At 42.5% G+C, this 27268-nt stretch overlaps 1 protein-coding gene across 1 annotated transcript in view; it reads right to left on the bottom strand.

The window, feature by feature from the left end:
* Positions 1–27268, bottom strand: part of MYO10 (myosin X) — a 162407-nt gene that overhangs the window by 109526 nt on the left and 25613 nt on the right. The window contains exon 2 of the mRNA XM_032117673.1: positions 19192–19290. Within this exon, the coding sequence (XP_031973564.1) occupies positions 19192–19290 (99 nt within the window). The remainder of the gene's footprint in view (positions 1–19191; positions 19291–27268) is intronic.

Raw genomic sequence — 27268 nt, 5'->3', positions numbered from 1 at the left:
TGTCTAAAGGTCTCAGAAGATAACACTGCTGAGACAAGCTCAGGCAACCACTCCCGCTAGATCACTGGGCAAAGAAATGCGTTCACATCAGCAACCAGTAAATGTTTAATTCCAGTGGGAAGAGGCTGCCAGGAGTGCAGATACTGGTTACTCCAGCGACCGCACACTGAGCTCACATCAGATAGACAGCTTTCACCCTGCTGGATGCTCACCTCGCCAACCTCAGGCTGCATCCACCCTGCAGGGATGGCAACAGGATCTCTGGCTAAACCCAACACACACACACGTGACAATCAGTGCAGGTACTGCCCAGAGAACTGCTACACATATGGCTGCTAAACCTACCAGGAGCTGGAAAGTGTAATGGGGTGCATTCGTTAGTATTTTCTATTAAGAAAAATGTTTATGTTCCCATGGTTACAGACCTGTTTCAGACTATTTACAATAAAAAAAGTTGCAATTCTTCTCAAACAAAATAGAAAAACAGAGCAGTTCGGGGATGGTTTGGGTTTGTTTTTCTTTTAGACCCACAGACCTATTTTCAAACACAAACCAGAAAGTGAGTAACAGGCCTTTTAATACTAAATTTATATGCCCAGAAACTGTTTTTCATGAGTTCAGAGACCAAAACTCAGACACTTACCACTACTATGTAGTTCAATACACTTGTAACGGACTCAAGATCTTTTAAAAGAAAGTTCAAACTCAATTTGTACTCCAACAGCCAGAGCTGTCTTTTCTTCCAAGCCTCTTCACAAACCTGTTGTTCAATAATGAGCCTTCAAAACTATAGTAAAATTCATTGCTCCCTTTATACTCATCTCATTATCCTGGCCTCCTGCTGTGCTTGCTCCTTTTAATGGATGGAGTGAGTAATAGCTTGATTTCCTACCACACATCAAGTTTTCAGCTGAGGTTAGTAACATACATCTCTAACAAATGATAAGATCTCTATTAATTCACTACTAAATGCATAAAGCTGGAGATTTTATTTTTGCCTTGCATCTGACAGATAGTGAGAATGTACCTTACTTTCCTGACATGCTCCAACTTTTGTATGCAGACACAAGTGATAAGAGGAATTCAAATCAAAACCCAGTTATCATAAAAGAACTGAATTGAATATATCCATTTGCATCCATATGTAGAAGACAAGAAATAAAATCACAAAGAAGTGCTCCAGGAATACTGCAGTCAATATATAAGAAAAGAAAAGTTTTAAGACCTGAAGTTGGAAACAGCACATTTTGATGAGAAAATTAAATTAAACCACATGCCTGTTCAAAATACAGCTTATTGAGAAAGTAAAAAAAAAAAACAAAACCAAACAAAACCAGTTAAAAAATAATTTCATTTCATTACTACATTTTCCATTTATTCATGAGGCCTTGCACATTCAGATATGGATAGCCAGGCATGAATTCAGATGAAGTAGCAAAAAGGAAGAAGTCAGAATTGATTCTGACAAGTCATGGAAGTCCTATCTCTCTGGGTGACTCCAAACTAGGCAGATGTGTCAGGACAACGTAGCAAGATGCTCTGCTGTTGGCAATCCTGTGCTGACACAGACACTAAATGTTTTTCCTGTGGTAAACTCGTAATTCTTTTGTCTAACAGAAATGCAGATTGTTTCTTAAGTTTCATAAGTGGAAATTAGCAAATAGTATTCACAAACTCACCTCAGTCACCAAGCATCCTGTGGTGCCCTAGGCTGAAGGCAACAGCCGCAACCTGCCATCTATATAAATGCTGGAAACAGTTAAAATCACAAGCACAAAAAGCCTGGAGAGAGCTCTGAACCTAAGGAATCTCTCACCTGCAAGTCCAGGGGAGCAAGAGCCAGCCCCTCTGATGACATGTATGCCATACTGCATGTTCCTGTAAAGGAAAATGCCAGGCAGGCACTTGCCCTTTACAAGTACAGATGCTGCCTGGGCTGGCTGCAGGAGCCCCAGCCATCCTCACTGCTGCTGCTCACCCTACCTGACTGCAACACGGCGAGGCGCCAGCCTAAACCTTCCATGAGTGTTCCAATTGTTCTGGCACTATGAGTTTGTCATTTTTGCTTTTATGCCCTACTTGGTACAGTGGTGTAACAAATGGATGAGGATCTTCACGTGTTACTGCTCTGCAACAAAAATAAAACAGCAGTAGCTGATGCACACATTTACTTGTATTAAATTTGTGGGTTTAAGCACTCAAACGTTTCAAACGAGTGAAAAAGAATCACCACAATAATTTCCAGAATTCCCCGCTACTGCAAGGACAGGTCTGAGCCTATCAGTACAAATCAAGCTCATTTTAAATAAGCATAAGAGCCACCACAAAATTTGTTTATTGAAATTAACTGCAGGGCTAAGGATAAGTTTGGTTTATTTGCTGCATTAATTTGCAAAGCCAGAGCTGTGTGCTGGAACTTTTAAACAAAGTGCTGGAGTCAGCAGGACCCGAGGTTCTACCCCACCACTGATTCAGTGCCTGACCTTGAAGAAGTCCATCACCTCATCATAAATCTGCCAGCCCAGCTGTGAAACTGGATGAAAGCAGGACTACCCCACAAAATGCATGCTGCAACTCGTTTGGCCTTCTGTTAAATAAACATAACGCCCCCTCAAAACAAACCCGACCAACTAAACAATGTGTTTTTTTCTGTATACAAAGCACTTTGTACTGTACAAAAATGGAGTACTTTACCAAGTGGGAGGGAAATGGATGTAAATATTTACACATGTAACTGCAAAGAACTGTTACTCACCCTAGGGATGTGCATGCTGGTAGCTGTATAATTCAAGAACTACATCAGGATAATAGGGTGCCTTCACCAGACAGAAACTACACGCTGGTCTCTGGAAAGCATGCACTGTGCCAAGGAGAGTAAGGAAAAAACTGACATTAAGGGGACAGTTCCTGCCAGATTGGGAACTAAATTAGCTTCAGATAAAACAGAGATTCAACAAAGCTACAAGTGCTCAGAGCTTAATTACAGGAATAGATGAAACTACTAGCTTAGCATCCAGATTTTTTTTCCACTTTTCCATCATCTCACAGACTCTTCCAAAAGGCAAGTATATTTTGGAGCAGTAAGTCAGTCTAAAAATACAGAGGGTAGCTACTTCTCCCTATGCAACTTGTGTTCGATTGCCCCTTACGCCTGCCAAGAAGAAAAGTAAATGCTAAGATTGGGAGGAGAAGGGTCACCTCAGCCAGCAACTCACCTGCTTCCGTTGTGTCCTGCTGCAAATGTAGGACCTGCTACTTTACATCCCTCCACACTTGAGCTACTATGGAGGTGACAGGACTTTTTCAGAGTTTTCAGATAACACTTCACCTGTGCTATGTAAGGGAAAGTGACTGACTGGACTCCCTTCCACATGGCAAAATCTGGCACCATAATTCATGGGTGCTATCAGCTTAAGATACCACTTACCAGTGTTGAGAAAACCTGGAACCAGGTTCCAACAGCTTCCTTATAAATTAATTTTGTCTTCCATTATAAAAATTAGTCTGTCCTTTTAGAAATTTCTTGACAAAAGAGAAATGTCTACTGTTTCCCATTGCTATCACTTCAAAGATGAGTTTGTTTTACAAGCATAAGTGTGGCAATGCTTGTCCCTAGTTTGCTGTTCAATTACCCACTTCTAATAAGACATTTCTTTCCATTACATAAATAGAGGAAGCACTGCTTGTAACTGCAACCTTGAACCACATGTGATAATATGCTTAGTATTTACATAACATCCACACTAAAACTGGTAAGTACATCACGTTGTGCACAGGTTAAAAGTTATGCAAAAAATGCATGACTTGAGAACAGCTTCCGCAACTCTTAATCTCTGTGGTGTCTGAATCTTTGTGGACTTCAAGCTGCCTAATCTGCTCTAAGGACAGAAGGTACAGTAAGCTGTTTGTTCAGCTTGTGGAAAGTCAGATTTAAGGATTTAATATTCAAACAGCGCTGACTCAAGTAGCGATGTTCAAGGACTTTTCAAAGTGCATCTGTGGAGCTTATCAATACCGCGAGTTGCATACTGGTCTACCTGACTGTGTTTTCTTTAGCCAAGGCCTCGGGTTTTGCTTTAATCTAGCATCAGCGTGACGCTATAACCGAAAAATCAAGCCTTCACTTAGAAAACTTCTGTAGGCTACTGTTGTCCACCATTTCTTCTACAGATACGGACCTGCATGTGACGCAGAGTAAACACATTCTCAGTCCAGTGTTTTTAAGAAACAGTACACATATATCTGTGTGAGCACCTACACACACGTTTCCCCATTTCATCATCTATACAACATATGTACACATGACAATACTTTCCAGAAGAGCTGTATCAGCCTACTAGGGGCATTAAGTTACTGCACTGCATTGCAACAGCCCTGCTCATTTCAGAAATGTGAACCAATGCATTTGATATGTACACTGTCAGCATGCAAGCAGGATTAACAGAGATCAGCAACCAATTTGGAGTAATTGAATATTCACAGCAGCGTCTGGTCTGATCTGTTAACACAGTCACACACAGGGAATGTAGGGCAAGCATTTTTAAAAATGCCCAGAAATACAACCCAGAAGAAAACCAAGGGTACTGCTTAAGAAAACATGGATCCCTGGCAGCCTTCTGCTTCTTGGCCTCCCCTTCACCTTCTGCAGTCTTTGCTGGCTGCAGCCCATACCCACATCGAGGGTTTTGTTCATGTACAAACTCAGTGCAGTGATCACATTCTTCCTAGAAGTACATGCTCTTGTGCTGGACTTAGCAAGCCTTTGTCATGCTCCTGTTGCTTTCCTGATCACGCAGTAATACTGCCCTCTCTTCCCCCCCACTGAGGACATGTGAAAAACATTAACATATCTCAAATGCCTAGCAGACCTTGAAGTATCCTTGTCAGAACTTTACATTTCCTGGGCAAATCTTGTGGTGACAGAAACTCTCTGTAATTGCATTTAACCCAGTAATGATGCACTGATAATGCCAATGAAGTCTGACCATCAGATTTCAATGTATATTAAATGCCTGCCTGAAAGCAGCATTAATAATGGAACACATTTTATTATTTACTTCCAATTAGAACTCCTTGCTGATACTAGTGAAAAAACACACTTTCAAGAGAGAAATAATCAGTAGTAACATACAAGTAATTATTTTTATTATAGGCTTGTGCTACTTCTACCTATTAAGATTGCTCCCTTCCCAAATCAGTTTCCCAATTCTGCTACACGTGGAAAGCTTTGGACAAAGCATTCAGTGGCAGGTACACATCTTACTAGTAAATGCATTATTTTTTCAAAGTAGCTTATTTTATCACCATAGGCAAAACAGTACTTTTGGGTCATTCAGGCCTACAATAACTCTGGTGATTTGATACATGAACATTCTACCAAGCCATTCTTTGGAGAGGCAATATTAATTTAAAAAGAGAACAACTGTTTCCAAGAGGCAAGATTTTATCTTTTCTGTTAAAGTCATCAGCTCTACAAAGTTCACTGGAGAAAAATCGCACAGCAAGCCTTCAGTAGAGCCTCAGACATTTAGCAGCCAAACACCTTGGGAAAGGCCTCCTGCCCTTGGCATGCTCTAGATACTGCTGAGCAAGACCTCCTGGAGCTTCCCTTGGCAGCTCCAACATGCCACCACTCATGCTATCCCTGACCAAAGCCTGCCAATGGAGGACGAGAAGGTCACCTGACCCTTGTGCTCCTCGTGAGCTGAAGGAGGCTGTGTGAGGCTTTGTGCTTTGTTGAAGTTTGCTGGGTTTACAGTGAGGTCCCCCCGCTGCTCTGCTCCTGACTGGGGAGTGCAGAGGGCCCGGCCATGATCCACCCGGAGTGACCCCTTGCTCCCAGCCCCCAGGAACTGCCTGCCTGCCCTGTGCCCTGACGTGCACACGTGTACTCGTGTGTCGGAGAGAAAAGCAGGGAGCAAGGCTGCATGGATGAATGAGCAGGGTGAATGATGAATGGGAACTGAGTCTGAAGCAGAAGCTTGCAGAGACCAAACAAGTAAAAGCACAGGAGCCCATGCATGGAAAACAGAACAAAGGGCAGGAAGAAGGCACAAAAAATACCCCTCAAACAAACAAAAAAATGAACAAGGGAGGGCACTTTGAGGAAGCACCCTTTACTTCTCATATGTACACATCCTTGTAACTCCAGAACATCCAGAAGCTGCTTAGAGACGACTGATGCTGCTCCCCCTAGTACCGGTCCTTCTCCTTTCCAGTGTGTGCCACAACCACCCACCTGCAGGGGGGCAGCACACTGCTTTTTCTACGGGGCAAAAAGAGGCCCAGCAGCATTAACTCTCCAGGGTATGACTTTGCAACACAGAAGGGTTTTCTCCATGTACATTTTGTGATTGTCCTTGGTTAAGTCAGCTTGGGTAGATAAATCTCCTTAAATCGTCTCTCAGCTCCACCATGTGTATGCTAAACAGGACCTGGCTTGTTTCACAAAATAAAGAGTGCTGGATGAGGAGGAGGCACATGACCTACGCTAACATTTTCTTCCCCTGGTTTAGCATAAATAAAAGCACCACTATGAAAGAGCACTTGAAGTTCCTTTTGCAGCTAACATTGAATGAGTTTATTATCACACTGCAGAAATGCTTTAGGGGAAATCTTGCTCTGATAGTGTTCTCATGAGAACACTTGACATTTTCAAACAAGTCAGTTTGAAATGTTCCAAGAATACAAATGTCATGAGGCTCCCAAAGGTGCAATGATACATCTTATCCCAATGGGAAGCTCCTGTGCTGCCTGCTAAAAGAACCTGAAGCTCTGCATCTTTCAAACACTATTTCAGACATCAAGCCTTGAAAGTGATCTGGCACTGAAACACCACTCTGGATGCCCAGATGTAGTTTGTTTAAAGTTAACTTGTATAGTGAAGGGTACCTGGAGCTGCAGAAGATCCCCCTTTGTTTCTGTATTTCTCTGGTACACAGAGGCAACGTAGATTTCAGGAACTACTTGAGTAACGACAGGATAGGGCAAAGACCAAATGAGCTTTCCATCTGCAGAACCAGCACTATGCAGCCAGAGGCACTGCAGCCTTCCCCAGAGGAGACGCCAGTGGACACAGTCTCCTTTCCTACAGATTCACCACCCCATACCTGCCATGAACTGAGATCACCAGCACACCTAATGCAGTACCCCACACACCTGCCCAATGGCTACACTTTTTAAACTATTCAAATGACTTGAACAGGTTTTTCACAGCTCACACCCTTCAGTGCAGTCCTCAGTCCCTGACAGAGAAGTGGGGTGGGGATGGGACATGGCTCTGCCAAACAGTGGCTCCCAGGTGGCTGACTGTAGAGAGTAAGTGGCCTCTGCTTACTACTATCAATACTTTTTAAAATGGTGCCTGCACATGCACTAGCATTTTCCCAGAAGCCCTCATTGTGTAAAACCCTGTCCAGAATTACCCAGTCATTTGACTTTTTAATTTAAAAAAAAAAAAGAGTATTAAAATTAAAAAATCGATATAACAAAAAATAGGGCACTCTAGGCCACTTGTATTTTGCTCAACTCATCCTCTCCAAGTAAAAATCTCTGTGTCCATCCACCATTTATCTGCACTGTAAGGTACAAAGCCTCACCAGAGCAAAACTGAGCAGTGCCCTGTTGCAGAGCAAAGTATCCCGGCACATAATTGTGCTTAACCTAAACCATATGTTCCTAAGAACACCAACAATGCTGAACAATGAGACCAGCCTCACATCCAAGGGAATTTAGGAACAGGGGAACAACTGAAGTGACAAGCTTGTTCACCACAGAGCTACAGATTCATTGTTGTCGTTGTTTTTTGGCACGATGGTGCCTGAATTCCTTCCCATGTTTTGTGAACAGCTGAACTGTGTTCCCTTACAAAAGAAATTAATATGGCAGCCTGTGTACATCTGCTTTAATCTTAAAACAAAGCAGTTTTGCTATCTTTAGTACAAGCATAATAAAGGCACCAAAAAAGACAGATGGTTTGGATTTTCTTGGCAGAAAGCAAGAGAGAAGACTGACATCTCAACTGTTTACGTAGCCACAACCCATTACGTGGCCACAGCAAACCAAGGGGGGATGCAGAAAGTACCTCTTTGTCAGCATCTCAGATGCTGACTGCTTTCAGTCAGGTCTTATAAAAAGCATAAAACAACTCTGCTCACAGATAAATACTTTTGTTCATACAGATTTAATTTATATTGTTAGGAAAACACTTAACAACGGCCACACTAATGCCAAACAAATTAATTTCAGTAAAGCTCGAGCAAACACTACCATTATGTTTAGGCAGCACAGAACAAAACCCTTGAAAATCCAACATTAAAGGAGTTATTTATGGTCATTGCTCAGCCCTCCTGCCCCCATCATTTGTGCATTAGAAATCTCCTGACTGCTCACTTGCAAACTCCCTGGCTCCTGACAAAAACCGGCCACGCACTGATAGCCAGAAAGTTCATTATGCAGGGATAATACAATCACCTTGGTCTGGCAGTTGGGATGGGTTTTGGGTTTTGCTTTTAGGTTTTTGTTTTATTTTGCTTTGGTGGTTTTTTTACAATTCAGCCTTTCTTTTAAAATATCTCACTTCAGGATTAAAACTTTCCCCTTCCTGAAATCAATCAAACTGATAGTGGTTTTGGCAGAAAGGCAAGTAACAGGAAAAAAGTAAGGACAGAACATGTGCAACGTATCCAAGAAGTAATTCATAACATGCTCTGTATTTTTTTATGTAATAGATACATAGTTCAGGGAAAAGCACACACAAAACAAGTCTTTTCCCTACTACCCTTTAACAAATATTCAGAGAAAGGTAGTCATGTAAAAATATCACCTTTGATATACAGTGATAAAAAGACAAGCTGAATTAGCTCCTGAATTAGGGGCAGAAAAAAGTTCTCTGATACAGATATTGCTTCCTTTAGCACAATTAAATACCTTTTTAATATTTCCATGTTGGAGAATTCAAGAGAAATTAATGATTATTCCGAATAGCAAGTACTTAAAAAGTAAAAGAAGATGGCACACATGGCAAAAACCCAAAACACTTGTTCAATTTGTGAGTGCTTCCACTTGAGCCAGTGCTCAAACACGGTACTGACAAGTAACACTTGGGGTTTAGAAGCAGCATTTCCATTAAGGAAAACGTTTGCTGCAGTTGCATTAAATCCTTACCAGGCACGGGGAGGCTTTTGTACATTGCAGTTACACTCCATTAAACGCTTCCCAGGAGGGCTGGGGTGACACGGCTCACTGGGCCTGTGGGACACATGGGCTTGCAGGGCACGTGCAGCCTCTGCAGCATTGCTTGCTTCACTGGCACCCTTCTCCAAAGAGCACGGGATGGAACAAGCACAGGCAAGCGGGGCACAGCCACCCCTCCTTGCAGCTCCTTCTAGGAGATGCCCCACAGGCAAAGGGCCCCTGGGACAGCCAAGGGCAGCGGTGCAAGGCGGGGAGGCCAGACTCCCTGTGGATGCTCCTGGAGGAAGCTGCCGGCTCACATCTGTCATGAACTCTGTTTACAGGCACGCCAACAGATGCTTGCAGCGAGAGTCGCTGAACTTTGACATCCAACATAAAGATGTAAACACTTCTCCACAGAAGATAAATCCTGAGTACTAAAAGGCGCTCTGGATGACTTCTGGCCCTCCTAACCCCACACCATCCGCCAAACCCAAAACTCCCGCACATATCCCTTAAAAACAACAACAATAAAAAAGACCCAAAGCACCAAAAAAACCCCAAGAAATCAACATACTAATAGGCACAGCACCAAGCTTTTTAAAGTATGCTAATCAGTAGAATTATTACAAGTAAGTCAAATATAACTAACTGGAGAATAAAATGAACTTTACAGTGTTTAGACAGATGGAATCTGATTTCCTGCTGTAAAGCTGCTGAATTTGGCATTGACCCTGAGCCCCAAAGGCAGGGGATCTGCTGCCCAAAACACACACGAGCTACCCAATGTCCGGAATCAGCAGTCACTACCCTTCATATGCACCATTAAATTAAAAAGCATGGACATCTTCATAAATAAAGTTTGCAAAAAGAGATGGATTCATTTAACGCTAAGAGCAGCCAAGACCAAAGCCCACTGCATATATTTGTGTATTTTCTTAAGAGGCTGCACATACAAGGGAGCTCACAAAGGGCTTCCTTAAAATGCTCCCTTGTAAATGTGCATTTGAAGGGTAATAGATATTGAATTCAGGGAAACGTCAAAAAAAACACTGTTTGGAAATATTTTCGGGTCTTCATGTGGAAGAGCTAGAAGCAAGCATGACGCTTTTCAATGCTAACTAAGAAAATCCTTGTCCAGAAGGATTTACTTCTCCAATGCCTGATCCTATGAACTATGGATGCAGCCAAACACAGCATTTACTGATAAACAGTCCTACTGACTTCAGTAACTTAAGCCAAGTAACTTCAGTGGTGTTATTCATGCCCTGTGAATATGAACGGAAGACTCTTGTTTAAAAGGGCTCCTCACAACAGCAAAGGCTAGCACAAGAGAGTCCCAAGTGAGGGTGAGAAAGGACACAAGGCAAAGAAAAGAGTCCTTATGAGAAATGCTTAGCCATTACCTGCAGGTTTGGGGCTTTCTTTTAAATTTTAAACCGAAAGTGAGGAAAACATGAGCTCTCCTGGTATAGCCACACAGTAACTTCAATATAATCCTATAGATAACTCAAGAATCAAACAAAAGGAATGCCTGCCCCTCCCCCCCCAAACTAACCAAAACAGAAAGAACAAACCCCAAACCTCAAACAAAGCCCAGGTCTACAACTCCTGAATGAGGTCATGATGAGAAACTCTCCCAGCCTTCAAACCAGAAAGGAAAAAAAAAAAAAAAAAAAAAGTGAAAACCTCCATGGAAAACATACTTGAGCTGTGTTTAACAAGGAACATCTGTAGCCTTCCAGTTCCTGAGATGCAGAAAGGCCGCAGGAGGGCCACAATAAGTTAAACACACAGGAAAAAATACTTTTGTTGCTGCCCAAACCATTTACAGGTGCCTCTGATTTGAAGCTAAGGATACCAAGCTCTACTCTGTTTGCTGACATAACACCATGCTGTGAAGGACTTCTTTGTGAAGAAAATTCACAGAAAGCTGGTTTAACTGACAAAAGTCTTTACTGGTGAAATATGACATCTGTGTTTTAAAGAGCCCACATTTTTTGGATATTGTCACTCAGCTGCTTCTATTTATAACATTCGATGTAAAAGTTACTCTCAGTCAGCTAAGTAGGTATGCAATTAAGTATCCTGAAATTTTAGTGTCAGACAGAGGACAGTTTGCAGCAATTGATTCAACTTTTACTTCTCCCTGGATGAGTTTGTTCAGATAAGATTTCCCCTACACTCACACACACACGTTATGTCTTACATATATACAATTCTTCCCTTGCAAGGGAATGGATGTTATTAAAAATGTGTGTTCTTAGTTGCTGTTCTGGAAGTCCTCAATTCTCAAAGGCTTAAACATAGTGCTACTTACATCAACAGCCATGACTGCATTAAAAAAAAAAAAAAAAAAGATGGACACAGACATGCTGACTATATATTTATTGGCATTACTTTTATATATACTTGGATGTACAAATGGAAGAGAAAGTAGAGTCCTACTTAGAAGACTAGAAAAGTGTTCTTGAAATCAATGCCTGCAACACAACACAGCTCTTCTGAAAGATTTCACTCCCCCCAAGCTTTTTGTATTTGCTATCTATGCTTTCACTGCAGTTTCATGTGTGTCTGTACAAGTCAAGAGCACAATGCAGTCCTCTTTTGATCTGAAATAAAGTTCACAGTATTCAGAAAAAAAAAAGAAAAAGCAGAGAAACTGGAAAATGTTTTTTCTCAATGGAACCATTGATTACTAAACATACCCAAGTAAGTCATTTCAAACAAAGCATAGAATGACAGCAGGGCTTTTAGGATTTTATTTAAACATTCACTTGAGTACTTTATAAGCTCACACAACTTCATTAAAAGTACAGTAAGACACTGAGGAAATGTCTGCTTTACTGTAAATAAAACCTTTAAGGAAGAAATCATTTTAACCTAAAAAGATGCAAAAATATCCTCAAACATGAAAACAAAAATGACATTACAGTAACTGTAATGTCATCTTATACATGAATATGTATCTAAACACACAAGGAAAGATTAGGACCTACCTTTATAATTCTAAGTGTTCATAGACTTCATTGACATACTTAATATATTCATACTAAGTATGAATATACTATATTAATACAGTATAGCCATAGACATGGTGTTTCCAAAACATCTGGGACAGAGCCCTTCACCAGCTCTTTGCACACCAATGGAACAAAAAAACAAACAACACAGCCATCCCACCCACCAACTAGCAAATGAGTACAGCATCTTCTCTTCTGGAAAGCACTAGGTTTGTGCTTATAAAGGGAAACATATTTACAATATGAATTGTCTGCATGTGGTAGCTTTTCCAGTCACTGCAGACTCTCTGTTTTGAAGGCCAGCCTGCAGGAAGCTTTGAAGAGCTACTCCAGAGCCAGCTACAGCCCAGAGTCATGAACATGTGCTAAGACGGAGGTCACACCTTTCATCTCCCACCACTTTATCGTGGGCCAGGGTGCTGAAACACACGCCTGAAGTACTCTTCACCTCCTTGGATTTAATGAGGCTTTCATCTACCCCCATACAGTGCCACATTTTTCTTCTTTTCATAAAGAGCTAAGAATTTTTCATAGCTATTTGCTCAGAGAAATCCAAACTTACAACCTGATATTCCTCATTTTAGTAAACCATATCTCATGTATCAGATATTCCCCACAGACCACCAAACCAGCTAGTTTTATAATCATCTCACACAGAGGATGACAACAGCAGAAGAAAGTATCACAGATGTCTGTAATGATAATTAGCCAATGAACTGTTTGACTGTAACACTCAGGCAATAAATACAAGAACGCTCGAGGAGGAATTATGTCACCATGTGATAATCAAGAAATTTCCATGCAGCTTGTTAAAATATCATTATATAATCCTACCTTCACACTGGGTAGGATTCCCTACAACCACTCCTTCAGCATACAACTGCATGCTGCTACAGGTTTTTGTGGCAAATTAATTTCTGCCACTCACAACAGAACAGAAAGAAGAAACTAAGAAGTAATGTATTGTGCTATGAAATTTTAATTATTCTGCAAACTGACATTGGCAAAGACCTGAAGTCCAAACTCATAAAAGTAAAATCCGAAACCAACTCCAGCAACACACCTTCCCAGTCCCACTTCCCTGCCAATCACATCTTCAGGAGACATGCAAAGTGCTCAGTGGAAAGGTGAGAACTGAGAAGTCTAGTAGAAGCTACGGAATCAGAGAAGATGAATAACAATGCTGTGCTTTGATAAGGTCCCAACGCTTTCATCAGTTTGTCATTAAACTTAAACATGAGCTCCAGCTGTCAAAAAGATGTGGGAATCAATACACCATCATGCTTCAAAAAGCATCATCACCCCATATTTCTGCAACCTCACCCCTTGCTTCCCCTCTCTTGTTCTTCGAAGTGATATCCAGCATTGTGGGGATTGCCAAACAGTCACAGGTAATAGTCAAACATTATCTCAGTTCCATTTCACCTGCTTGCAACCTTCTGCAGCCTATAGGTAACCAAACAGCAAGGGCAGGATGGTCTAAAAGAACATCAGGAAAAGCAATGGGAGAAAATATATTATCTGACCAATGTCAGCTGGCACAGTCCTTTTACACACAAAGTCCATTCCTGAAACTATAAGCCCTGAAAATGATTAAAGTTATCAAATGCAGTGAATTTCTACTATGCCTTTGGCTGTGTAGCTGCCAGCTCAGACCCACTGAGGAGGTGGAATGCCACATCACAGGTCTGAAGGTTGATCGCTACGTCCTTCCCATTTCGCACTGCCTGGTTTTAACACGTGTACACCAAAACAAAGGAGGTAACTTTTTTCCCAGTGATGTTTATAACACCAGAGTTTTCTAAGCCAATTTAATCAATCAGATGACATCATGGTAAAGACTTGAGACTTTTTCCACATCACCTGAAGTTTCAGCTCACATTATGTACACCGTGGAAAGGCAGTAACATCACACACAATACACACACAGAACACCATTAACAAGCAACTTATCTGCTGGTGGATGCTAGCACTAGCTCTGCCATTCTTTTCTAGGGCAAACTGTCCCTTTTACAGTGGCATCTGGAATTCCCTTAAGTGCAAGGATTTTGCAGCTCAAAACACTTCTAAAACTCTTTACGGCTACCCATCCAGTTACAAAATCCTGTGAAAATTACAGGCAGTCTCCCATGTAAGCATGTGGGTCACTCCTACTAGGAGCTGGAGAGGGCTTGTGTTTAAGATGAAAAGCCCAATGCTGGACATTTCCTGGAGGATGTTAGCATAACAACACACAGAGCAGCCTTTCTACACTGCAGTTCAAATATAGTGGTGATGCTTTAATGTGATGGAGCCTTTAATTGATGGAGCCTCTTGAAAAAGCCAACAGAGGAGACAGTCTCAGCCTTTCCACTTAACTGGACCTCAAATTTCAGTAAGAAAAGTCAAAATATGCAACGCCCCAGTTCTGAGAACCTTAAAGGCACAATTTAATATGCAACTCACAGAAAACACATCAGCACATAGGTGGCTTTCTTGTTTCTCTGAGAGGAGGCTCTGTACCCAGTAGTAGCTGTTCTTCTCAGCCTAATTTTGTGGGTGTCTTCCCCCATACCATGTGTGCCTGGGTCACCAACAACTTGGCGCAAGAGAAAAGGATGATAGAGTCATAGAATGCCTTGGATTGGAAGAGACCTGTAAAGGTCATCTAGCCAAACACCCCTGCCGCAAGGGGGGATACCTTCCACTAGACCAGGTTGCTCAAAATCCCATTCAACCTGACCTTGAAGATTTTCAGGGATGAGGTATCCACAACTTCTCTGGGCAATCTGTTCCAGTGCCTCACCATCCTCAAAATAAAGAATTTCTTTCTTAATCTCATCTAAATCTACCCTCTTTTAGTTTAAAATCACTACCCCTTGTCCTACTGCAACAGGCCCTGCAAAAGGTTTGTCCCCAGCTTTCTTGTAAGCCCCCTTTTGGTACTGCAAGGTGCTATAATGTCTCCCTGAAGCCTTCTCTTCTCCAGGCTGAACAACCTCAAGTCTCTCAGCCTGACCTCATAAGAGATATATTCCATCCCTTTCATCGTTTCCATGGCTTTCCTCCATGGCTCCAACAGGTCAATGACCTTTCTGTGCTGGGGGTCTCAGAGCTGAATACAGCACTCCAGGTGAGGTCTCACGAGAGTGGAGCAGAGGGGCAGAATTCCCTCCCCTGACCTACCGGTCACGCTGCTTTTGATGCAACCCAAGATACAGTTGGTTTCCTGGGCTGTCCACACATTGCCAGCTCATGTCCAGCTTCTCATCCACCAGCACCCTGAAATCCCTCTCAGCTGTTCTCAGTCTGTGTGGATACCAGGGGTTGCCCCAACCCATGGACCTTGTACTTGACCTCATTGAACTTCATGAAGTATATGCATGTGCCTACTTCTCAAGCTTGTCCAGGTCCCTCTGGATGGCATCCCATCCTTCAGGCTTGTCAGCTGCATCACTCAGCTTGGTGTCATCTGCAAACTTGCTGAGGCCATGCTATATCCCACTGCTAATGCCATTGATGAAGGCACTAAACAGTTCTCGTTCCAGTCCAGAACCCCGAAGGGCATCCTTATCGCCAATTGAGCTTTTGACCACTTCTGTCTGGATGCAACCACCCAACCAATTCCTCACTCACCAAACAGTTCATCCATCAAATTCATATCTCTCCAATTTAGAGAGAAGGATGTTGTGGGAGACCATGTCAAATGCTTTAGAGAAGTCCAGATGGATGACATGCACAGCCCTTCCCTTGTTCACTGATGTGGTCACTCCATCATTTTCATCCCTCACTGCCAGCACAGCAGCAATTTAATCATGACTATGTTACATCTTGCCCGTCAAAAGCCACTCTACAATTCTGTCTGGTTCCTTTCCTGCCTGGAGAAAGGCATGTAAAGAAAGCAAGGGTACCCTGTCTCTGAAAAACATACTTTTATTTTTTTGGCTATGTGCCAGCCCCCACTTTCTGTTACTGTAAGGGAATATAGCCTTGGAGGGGCCACCTTCCTCTAGTAAACTACTTAATCACCGACCTATGTGGAACAAGGCTCTCACACTCAACAGCATTACTTCAGCTTTGTCAGACACAATCACAGCAACTGACTGGAGAGGCAAGAGAAAGAACTATTAAAACCAAGTTGCACATTCAGGTCATACAAAATGACTATTTTATTCACAAGCCTTTTAGTTTCACACTATGCCCTCCACGCAAGGAGAAAATACATTGCTCCCGCAGCTGCTGTCATTGCCATAATTTTGAGGGTTTTGACAACAGAATGGCCAATGCAGTGCCAGGCAGGCTGGCAATGATGGGACTCACCCTTCCTAGTGAGACTTCAGTCTCATGGTGATTATGGAGATCTGGTGGGATAGTTCCCATAGCGGAATGCTGCCATGAAGGGCTACATGCTGTTCAGGAGAAACAGCCCAGGAAGGCACAGTGGCGGAGTTGCCCTCTCTGTGAGGCAACACTTGGAATGTATCGAGCTCTGTCTCAGGGTGGATGATGAGCCAGTCGAGAGCTCATGGGTCAGGATAAAAGGGGAGACTAGGAAGGGTGACACTCTGTAGGTGTTTGCTCCAGGCTGCCTGACCAGGAGGATGAAGTGGGTGAGGCCTCCTACAGGCAACTAAAGCAGCTTCAAAGTCACAGGCCCTGGTTTGTGCATCCTGACATCTGCTGGAAAGCTACACAGCAAAGCACAAACAGGCCAGGAGGTTCCTGGAAATCACTGATGACAACTTCCTGTCACAGACAGTGGAGGATCCCACAAGGAATGTCGTGCTGCTTGACCTTACAGTAACCAACAAGGAAGGCCTTATTGGAGATGAAGGTTGGGCGCAGCCTTGGCTGTAGCGATCATGAGACTGTAGAGTTCAGTATTGAACAAGGAGGTAGTAGAGCAGTGAACAAGATTATGACCATGGACTTCAGATCAGCTAACTTTGGCCTCTTTAGAGATATTCTTGCAAGGATTCCATGGGAGCAGGCCTTGCAGGGAAGTGGGATCCAGGGGAGTTAGTCAATAATCAAGGCTCACTTCCTTCAGGCTCAAGAACAATGCATCCCAGTGAGAAACAAGTCAGGCCAAAGGCACAAGAAACCTCTGTGAATGAATTAGGAACTGACATTGCTCAAGGATAAGCAAGAAGTGCACAGCAGATGAAAGTAAGATCAGGCCCCTTGGAGTGAGTTTAGTGAGGTGATCAGGTTAAATAGAAATGAGACTAAAAGGCCAAGGCCCATCTAGAATTAAATCTGGCCAAGCATGGAAAAGATAATAAAAAGGGCTTCTTCAAAAACATCAATAACAAGAGGAAAACAAAGGATAACGTGGGACTGTTACTAAATGGAGGGGGGATCCTGGTAACAGAGGACACAGAGAAGCCAGAGTTGCTGAACGCCTTCTTTGCATCAATCTTCACTGACAACACCAGCCCTCGGGGGTCTCAGGAGACCAGGGCAAATGAGTGTCAGGGAACACCTAGGCAAACTTGACATTCACAAGTCCATGGGCCCTGACAGGATGCATCCATGGACTGCTGAGAGAGCTGGTGAACACCACAGCAAGGCTGCTCACGATCCCGTTTGGAAGGTCATGGAGATCAGGAGAGGCACCTGAGGGCTGGAAGAAAGCAAACATCACTCCAGTCTTCAAAAAGAGCAAGAACGAAGACACAGGAAACTACCAGCCAGGCAGCCTCACCTCAATCCCTGGAAAGCTGATGGAGTGTCTCATTCTGTAGGCCATCTCTACCCACATGGGAGACAAGAAGGTGATCAGGAGTAGTCAGCACGGGCTCACTAAAAGTAACTCTTGTTTGACCGGGCTGATTGCCTTCTGTGCAGAAACAACTACCTGGATGGATGAAGGGAGAGCAGTGGATATTTTCTACCTTGACGTCAGCAAGGCTTTTGACACGGTCTCTAAGGAAATCCTCATAGGCAAACTCAAGAAGTGTAAGTTGGATGAGTGGAATGAATTCAGAACTGGCTGAGTGGCAGATCCCAGAGGGTTGTGATCAGTGGTACAGAGTCTGGTTGGAGGTCTGTCACTTGTGGTGTCCCCCAGGGTTCTATACTGGGCCCAGTGTTATTTAATTTGTTCATCAATGGCTTGGATGAGGGGATAGAGCCCCTTCTCAGCAAGTTCACTGCTGACACAATGCTGGGAGGAGAGGCGGATACTTCAGATTGTGCAGCCTTTCAGAGGGACCTGGACAGCTTGGAGAGCTGGGCAGAGAAGAACCTACTGAAATTCAACAAAGGCACGTGCAGGGTCCTGCACAGAAAGACCTGGGGATCCTGGTGGACAACAAGTTGTCTATGAGCCAACAGTAAGCCAAGAAGGCCAATGGTATCCTGGGATACATAAAGAAGAGCACTGCCAGCAGGTCAAGGGAGGTGATCCTGCCCCTCTGCTCAGCCCTGCTGAGGCCACATCTGAAATATTGTGCGCAGTTCTGGAGTCCACAGTACAAGAGAGACATGGAGCTTCTGGAGCAGGTCCAGCAGAAGTTGGTCAAGAGTCTGGAGAATCTCTCTTATTCTGAGCCTTAAGAAAGGCTGAGGAAGCTGGGCCTATTCAGCCTCAAGAAGATGCAACTATGAGATGACCTCATTAATCTGTATAAATATCTGAAGGGAGGATGTCAAGAGGATGGAGCCAGCCTCTGCTTGGTGGTGCCAAGCAACAGGAAAAGAGGCTACCAGCAGAAATTGATGCACAGGAAGTTCCACCTAAACACAAGCAAGAACTTCTTTACTGAGAGGGTCACCATGCACTGGACCAGATTGCCCAGAGAGGTTGTGGAGTCTCCCTCACTGGAGATATTCAAGAACCATCTGGACACAATCCTGTGCCACGTGTTCTAGGATGACCTTACTTGAGCAGGGAGGTTGGACCAGATGACCCATGTGGTCCCTTCCAACCTGATCCATTCTGTGATTCTGTGAAAACTTATTTTTTACAGAGTTGTGCAAAAGACAAAACATAGAGGAGCAATGCCCATACCTGACCATAGTCTGTCCTGAATACGACAACTCCTTCTGCACAGGAATGAACAGTGCTGGGATAATGCTGATTATTTTCTCGCAGCCAGACCCGAGACCCCTGCAATAAGAAAAACAGAGTTATAGATGGCATAACAGAAAAACTGAAAGAAGAATTTCACTCACTATTTTTCTCTGGAAATACTTACAAGTAATAGGAGAGAAAGTGAAAGCGAAATCCAAATAAGCAAATGAAAAAAAATAAAATAATCTCTTAGCAAGTATTTGTTAGTGTCTACTCGATCAGTAAACACAGGAGAACTACACAGAAGTGCCTTTTTTTTTTAACAAGTTCCTAAATGCCGGCAAGAGCAGCTGGAGCCAATGCTCTGATTCTCAGAGTCATGTGCCTCATGTTAGCACAAGTAAAATTACAGAGCGGTGTTTGAATTTACACACAGTTTAAAAGATCCGCCCCAAAGCCAGCTGGCTCCCCACCTGTTTATTTTCAACCTCAGTCAGACACTCCCAGCACTTCTATCTTTCACCTTTTTTCTAAACTACTTTGCCCTTTATATGGTTCTCCTCGCTTGGCTGCACAACAATGCAGAGGATTAAAATAAAAAAAACAACTAGCAGCAAGCAAGGTTATAAAGAACTGATATCAGCTATGAAGGCATTGGAGACACTATCAGTCAGACACCTAAGTCAGTCTAGTAGAGCAGGTAGAGCTTTATGGTGCATCTACCACCTGCCTGGTAGATGCAGCAGTAAGAAAACAGAAGTATCCAGCACTGAAAACAAGGGAGGAAGACCACAGCTGATGCTGCAGCTGCAGGAAAAGCCATCCTGAGTGAGAGCCATCCGAGTTGCTCCTGCATAGGAGAAGACTTTAGCTGGCATGAAAACACTGAGCAGCAGCGACCCACGGCCTAATTTCCAACCCAAATTATACTCCTGCTCTCTTCAGACATCTGGCTCCATATCAGAACAACAGTACTTTAGTGGCATTCAGCAAACAGAGATTTTTTTCACCACCAGAACAGTCAAATATCCTCCTAAAGAAAAAGTAAAGAGCTGGTAGGAAAGTGCTGGGATATACTCTGACAATCATAAGGTTTGGGTGTGCAATCACAGAAAAAAAACCCAATTAAAATAATTTTGAATGCTAGCATCCAAAGGCTGTCCTTGCCTGAATTTTCACACAGAGAAACCAGACACAGAGTCTTTTTAAGATGGAGGGGGTGCAGTCCTGATTAATAATCAAGACAAATACAGATTTTTATTCTGTTGCATATTTAAGGTGAGTGGCCCGTGAGCTTACCATGGACTTCAGCCACATTACAAGTTACATATGCTTTAGATAATGTTGAATAAACATTATTCTTCTTTCTGTGATGGGACAATAGCAGCACTGAGACAAAATAGTACTCATGGAGAATTTAAAAACTCTTGCTGTTTGGTTTCTCTAAATGGGAAGAGCTCACCTGGACACTGAGGACGAGGCAAGAGCATTCATCTTTATTTTTTCCCACTGCATCTTTTCACAACTACAAGGTTGTCCAGCTCCCAGAAAATTTTTACTTCACTGGTCTTTTCTGCCTCAACCTAATAATCCCACAGAAGCAAGGCACAGCAAAGAGTCATAGTTCGGTTCACAAATTGCAAGGGATTTAATCATGGTGGTTACTGTCACCATCAAGCTCTGGAGACCTGATGGCTTGAGGGGTGGATGCATGTACTACCATCACTCGAAGCAGCAAAGGGAATTTGGTGCCAGCCTTCCCCCACACAGAGAAATACTTTTGCCAGACTGCTGCTGGGCACTAAGGGTCTGTACTGGTCAGTCTCCACCACCTGTCTCCTTCTACAGGAGCTCAATCCACCTAAATGCAGACATAAACAGCAAAAAAAAACTATCTGTCAAAACGCAGTCAAATACTTCAAGTGCTTCAGGACAACCAAACCCCCGTTATTCAACTGGTTTATTATTTGCCAGCATCTCAGAAGCTCGAGTAATGTGAAGTTTATGCTTTCAAGAGCAATGAAAAGCTTATAAACATTAAGCCACAACAAAATTTGCCAAAACCTCAGCATTGAAAATAGCCTCTGAGGAGGAGGAGAATGTTTTCCATCTTGGAATTAAATAATTAACGCTGCAAATTTTTTTTCTGGCTATGAAGGGGAAAAGAAGGGGCCTGCACAGAAGCCTTCACTTGATTGGACTAGTGCTATAATAGTTTTAAAGCAGGGAAAGGGGTTGATTTAAACAAATGTACATTGTTAGGGGTCAATAGCTCCTATTCAAAGAAGGCTGGAACAATGCAGTTCACAAAGCCAGAGGCATCTGGAATGCAAATACAACATGTTCCCTGGCAAGGTAGCTCTACAATGAAGTGTCTGTCCATGGGCCTTTCCCTCTGGGTGGGGGCAAAACACAAAGCTCTTGGCAAGAGATACCTTGCCAACTGTGTGAGCTCCAGCCACTGATCCAGCTGCCATCCCTCTGCAGTGCATTAGCCATGCACCAATGACAAAATCTTCACCAGTGCTTAATTTATGGACAAGACTTGGCATACAGGATCCACCTGAGGAAGGACTCCTCTCAATGCACATGGTGGCTACATTGACCTCAGCCTCTTTCTCACGAAGCCGGGTGTCTTGGGTTACTCCCGAGCTCCTGGACAAGCCAGCCTTCTGTGGTAAGAGGGCAAACAAAGCCATGGAGCACTAACTACAGCCCAGTGTTTTTTTATTTCCATGAATTAAGGCTGTAAAAATACTTGGAATAGTGTTTGTAGAAGAACAGCCATATGCCATCATTCCCGTAGCAAATAAATTTCTCCTGACTGCAAAACTGAAAGGAAATAGCTTTGCAGATCTCACAGCTGCAAGACCACCTGGAGAAGTCCTGGGTCCTCCTACCTCACAGATTTTGCTGCTGAAAATGCAAACACTACTTCCTGTCTTCCTCAGTATTCTGTTCTTGGAGATGACAAAAATCCATTATTTTTTACTTTCTATTGGATACGTATGCTGAAAATCACAAAATTAATGAAGAACTTTACCTCAAGTAAAATGGTGTCGTATTCTTTACAAAACTAATTAACAAGTTAGATTTTGTATGCTGAATAAAATAACTGCACATTAATTACATTTCATATACATATATGTCATATATATGTCATATCTATGAAAAAGCAGATACCGCGTAACAACCGTGTTCTCATCTCAGTGCAAATGCTATTCATTCACACCTTATAATGTGAAATCCAGTCGACACATCAATGCAGTTGATTCAAAACAGTTAAAACTGCTTTACATTAAGAGCAATGAATGTAGGTTATGCTGCATCTGCATTCAAAAAGCACATCACTATTAAGGCTTGGCAAAGCAAAAAGGAACAATAGTCAATATGTATTTAGAGAACCTTTTGTTTATGCACCTCAGCAGCTTGGCTCCAAATACAAAGTCTGAGAGACAGGAAGATATGTTATTAACTAGGTCAAGCAGGACATAGCTTTTTAATGCAAAAGATAACCAAAACCACATTCATCTTCATTCCTTCTCTTTCCTAAGTCACAAACCAATGATTATTAAGGAGGGGCCACAAAAAGAAAGAAGTCATCAAGAAAAAGACCACAACTTTGCTAGTTTCATATTAATAGTCAGTTATTGTTCTGAAAACTCACCCTTCCCTGTTGGCCTTGGCTACTGAAAACTCTTAAATTTAGGTACCCAAAAACCTTAACATATTAAGTGCCTGGCCAGACTACTCAGTGGAAAGTTCACTGGAAGCTGAATATCCCTCATTGACTTCAGTTCCTATATGAACCATTCAGCCTCTTGAGCAGAAAACCAGACCTGTTCTTCCGTATCTAAGTCCAGGGAAACAAGCAGTAATGGCCATTTGTCTGATGTATTGCTCTTTAATTCAGAATGTAGGTCTAGATGCCCTCCTTTGCACTGCCTGGCTTCCCTGGTGCTGCTTTCCATCAACAAAAGGCTTCCAGAAGAGCTGGTCATCAGTGGTGGCTGAGTATGGGAACTACTATAAAGGTCTGTGGTTGCTACTGCCACATGATGTACAAAAGGGAAATAAATGGACACTCCAGAAATTGCTCCAAGGCAGTGCCACCAACAGGCTCCACTTCTCAACAGCCAGGCTACCCCTCCCTGCCAACAGTCAGAATCAGCAGTGTTTATTCAGGGATGATAGGGTGGGAAGGGATGGACAGAGTTACAGTGAAGGACTAGTTGAACCCTGTACATAGTGAGAGAAAGCACAACTTTGTAAGTTTATTTGAAAATGCAATCTAAATTTCAGTTCCTTAAACTCAACTTCATGAACTGATTATCTACATATATCAAGGCATATACTTAATCCATCTTAATGGGGTAAAATTACTTTTCAAACCCTTACAGTAGTATTCACAATTTCCTCAGAAAACACTCAGGGGTAAAATACTAACACCTTCCACTCAACAAATTTAGTTCTGCCTCTTGAACAATACTGTTTTGCTTTCCTGTTTTAAAGCAGAACAAAGCCATGAAGATGTTTCCATGGGATATAAGGCCAGTTCTGGGGGGGTTCGTTTCCTACAGAACAAAATATCCTTGAAAATGAGATGTTTCTGTTATCTGTCAATCCCCCACATCAGATCAAAGCACCAGCTCTCCTGCTCCTGCAGTCTGTGCAACAGCTGCTGATTAACCTTGAACAGGCTCCATCTCCTTCTGTTTCAGTAACTGGAGATAGCACAGAGCTAGTGACGGTATACTACTTTAAAAACAAGAAACTGGATTAAAATATATATTATTACTGACTTGAAAGGGAACCAGAATAAATTTGTACCTTCCTCAGCCCTTTGAAGGCACTAGCACTTCTTATAAGACCACTGCTTCATATAAGATAGTATTTTTTATATAAATTAAAAAAACAAAAAACAAAAAACAAAAAAAACCCACAAAACATAAACAACAGCACAAAAATTTTTATCTTCCAGTTATGCCCAACAGAAACAGCACACAGACACTACCCTCAATATACGCAGGTGGACAAGCATGTTCATCTTCTGCTGCTGTTGAGTGTGAAGACACCCATCACTAATAGACCTCACTCAAAAGCCAAAAGGCAATTCCATCAAAAAGCAACTGCACTTCTCTGCTAGAGCTCTGAAGATGTGGTTTCCAGTTCTTGAGGCCAACAGATTTCCGCAAAGCTAGGAAGCAGCAACTTTATCATGCGCTCAAAAGCAAACCCAACAAGAAGATACCATCAAGTCTTTTTGGAAGAGTTACTAGTATTGCTACAGTCTGAGTTAGGACTTTCATGAGAGATTCAGCAAACCTGTTTTGACAAGTTTAGCAAAATACCTTTTTTCACTTTCAAGATTGCCTAACCCATACCCTGGCATCATGGCTGCAAAAACATGACAGTGCAGGACTTTGGAAAGCCTATTGCCATTATTGGTTGTGGTCAAGTTAGGCTGCTAGCAGACAACAGCTTCTTCTCATGCCTGCAAATGTAGGTGAATAAATAACACTTTCTGTGCAGTCGAGACAATGGCATTTCTGATTAATTCTGAAATTAAAAATTATTGCTCTAAGTATTACTTGGCAACTGACCATGAATAGAACTGCAAAAATGAGGAAGCAGGGAAACACATACAGCAACTTTTCTCTATCTACTGGATCTACAGTTTCAGGTCCCACTTTACATCACCATCATCGTCATCGGGTATCACAGACTTTCTTGGCTTAAAGCACTGCCTCCACCACTCTCCTTGCTCCACTTTAGCTTGGAAGGAGGAGGCAGGTTTTAATCTGTTAAAATTCAGTAAGGAAGATAAGTAATTCAAAAAGACAACATGTAGGTGAGGAGAAGTAAGAGGAGACAGCTACTGATGACATCAGTGAGATATAGGGAGTACATGGCGAAAAGAGCTTGGGGCAACTGTACATCTTTCCCTCAGGGTCTGCATCAGGGCAGGGGGTAGCAGTGGGCAGGCAAATGACAGACATCCTGGCATATTCATGTTCATCTTAAAAGTAGCACATCATTCTCTCTCCTTATTTGAATTCTTGAAGAGGAATATACCATACATTCAAAAACCCCTTAAAATTTATCCTGAGAATCAAACCAGCTCTAACTCTGCCTCCACAGATTTCAATAGGAGTTGCAGTTCCATCTTTGTTGACAGCATGGTTTTGTCAAGCACTCATATTTTTTTCAGAAACATTTTTTTCAGAGTCATTTTTTAATTAATTGCAGTCATGACCACAAATGCAAAAACACATGAACAAAACAACAGCAACAAAAAAAACCCCAACAACAAAGCCAAACACAAGAATTCCAACAGGTATTTTAAGGAGCACAGCACTGAGGAAGGGCAGTGCGCAAGAAAGCGGCAGGGGAAGAGAGACTCTCCACTAAGAACCGCTCACCAAAGCCTACAGCAATGCAGGAGTAGTTGTCCCAGCACGACTGCCCAAACAAGCCAATTTCAATCATCACTAGCTTCTGCTTACATACTCTTTGCCACATCATCTAGTCAGCTCTTACACTGCTGTGCAGCTCTACCAGTGACTCAGGGAAAAGGAGAAGAGTCTGCCAAAATGCCTGTAGCTCATCCACCATGCCTGGTTGTGCCTGGCAGTCCCCAGTCCAAAAGCTGCCAGCTTGGCAATGTTTTTCTTATGCTACATGACATGCTTATAAACTCACATCAAGGGGAAGAAGGATTTTTAAGTCCACATGTGTGAGAAGTCATGCTATCATTCTCTTCTTCCCTGCTTAAGCTGCCCTCTTGGGACTGGGGTTTCAAAGAGTGATGAGGCAAAGCAATGGTAGAAATTTCTTCACTACCCTCTTTGTTGGGGCTCAGCCACACAGCTTCACTCTTCCTCAGAAACTTTGCCCTTAAAAACTCCCAGGTACCACATTGTCCTCTGCCACAGGTTGCTAACCATCTCAAAACCACTTTGCACAAGTTTTGTAAAACACCCAAGCAATTTTTTCCACCTTCCTCTCACCCCTCCTGTCTGGACACAGAGCAAAGGCCAAGCAAGGCGACTCACGAGCACCAGTCACGGGGCATGGGAGAGACCAACCATTCTGAAACAAAGTTTAGTTTGAGACTGAACTTGAGATATGTTTCTCATTAACGGTCTGTAAAGCCCAAGTAGAGTCTTGTTTGCAAAATACAAGCTTCTGCTTCCAAACATACATGTTCAGCCTGATTTCAAAACATTTTGTTTAGGAGGAACATCCTGAGTACTTCAAAGCTGATTAAGTGGAAAAAGAAAAAACATTCGTTTTGGCACATTTGTTCTGAAGAGAAGCATTTACCATTTACCTTCATGAGACATTAGGATTTTCATTAGGTTCATTGGTCAAGCACTGTTCAGTTCCTAACACTGTTCTCTACGTACCTGGATATGGAATTTAGAAGAAGATGCAGTACGAAACAACTATATAGTAGTACTAGCTCTTGCACAGATGCTAGTTGTGCTACACAAGCCTGGACATGCCCTTGTCTAGGAGGGCAGTATTGTGATTCAGCCTGATTTGAATTTGCAAAGCAGATGAAATTTCTGATCAATATACATTTTCTACCTTTGAACACTCTTTGTCAACTATCTCATTTTATTCTGGTAGTATTTACCAAAGGCTTCTTGCATCAAGAAGCATCACTGATACAACACCAGTGTTGCACCTAAAAGCAAGCAGGAGGAATTGCATTTAGCAAGGCAAGGACTATTCCTGGCTTCTAGGAAGCTCAGTGTTCCCTTTTTCTCCTTTCTCATGCCAAAGCAGCAGCCAATTCCAGGAAAGTATACCTTTACTCAAGTGGGATTCTGGTGTGAAAAAACTAATCCATATTAAACAGCAGACTGTGTAAAGTAACAAGCATACTTAAAAATTATTCCCAAGAATAGTACCACAGCTTTCACTTTTCAATTTACTGTCATAGAAGCACAAAAGGTTCCACTTTAGTTTTATATTCCATATTGTCAGTTTTCATGATCCTTTTACAGGTCTGAAAACATTAGAGGGATTTTTTGTAGTTTGTTTATGTCTCCCTGTAACTCAAAAA

Source organism: Corvus moneduloides, chromosome 1, assembly GCF_009650955.1.
Source record: "Corvus moneduloides isolate bCorMon1 chromosome 1, bCorMon1.pri, whole genome shotgun sequence".
In the NCBI taxonomy this organism is placed as follows: Eukaryota; Metazoa; Chordata; class Aves; order Passeriformes; family Corvidae; genus Corvus; species Corvus moneduloides.
Note: the sequence above shows the minus strand (reverse complement) of the source record. Positions and strands in the feature narration are given on the sequence as shown.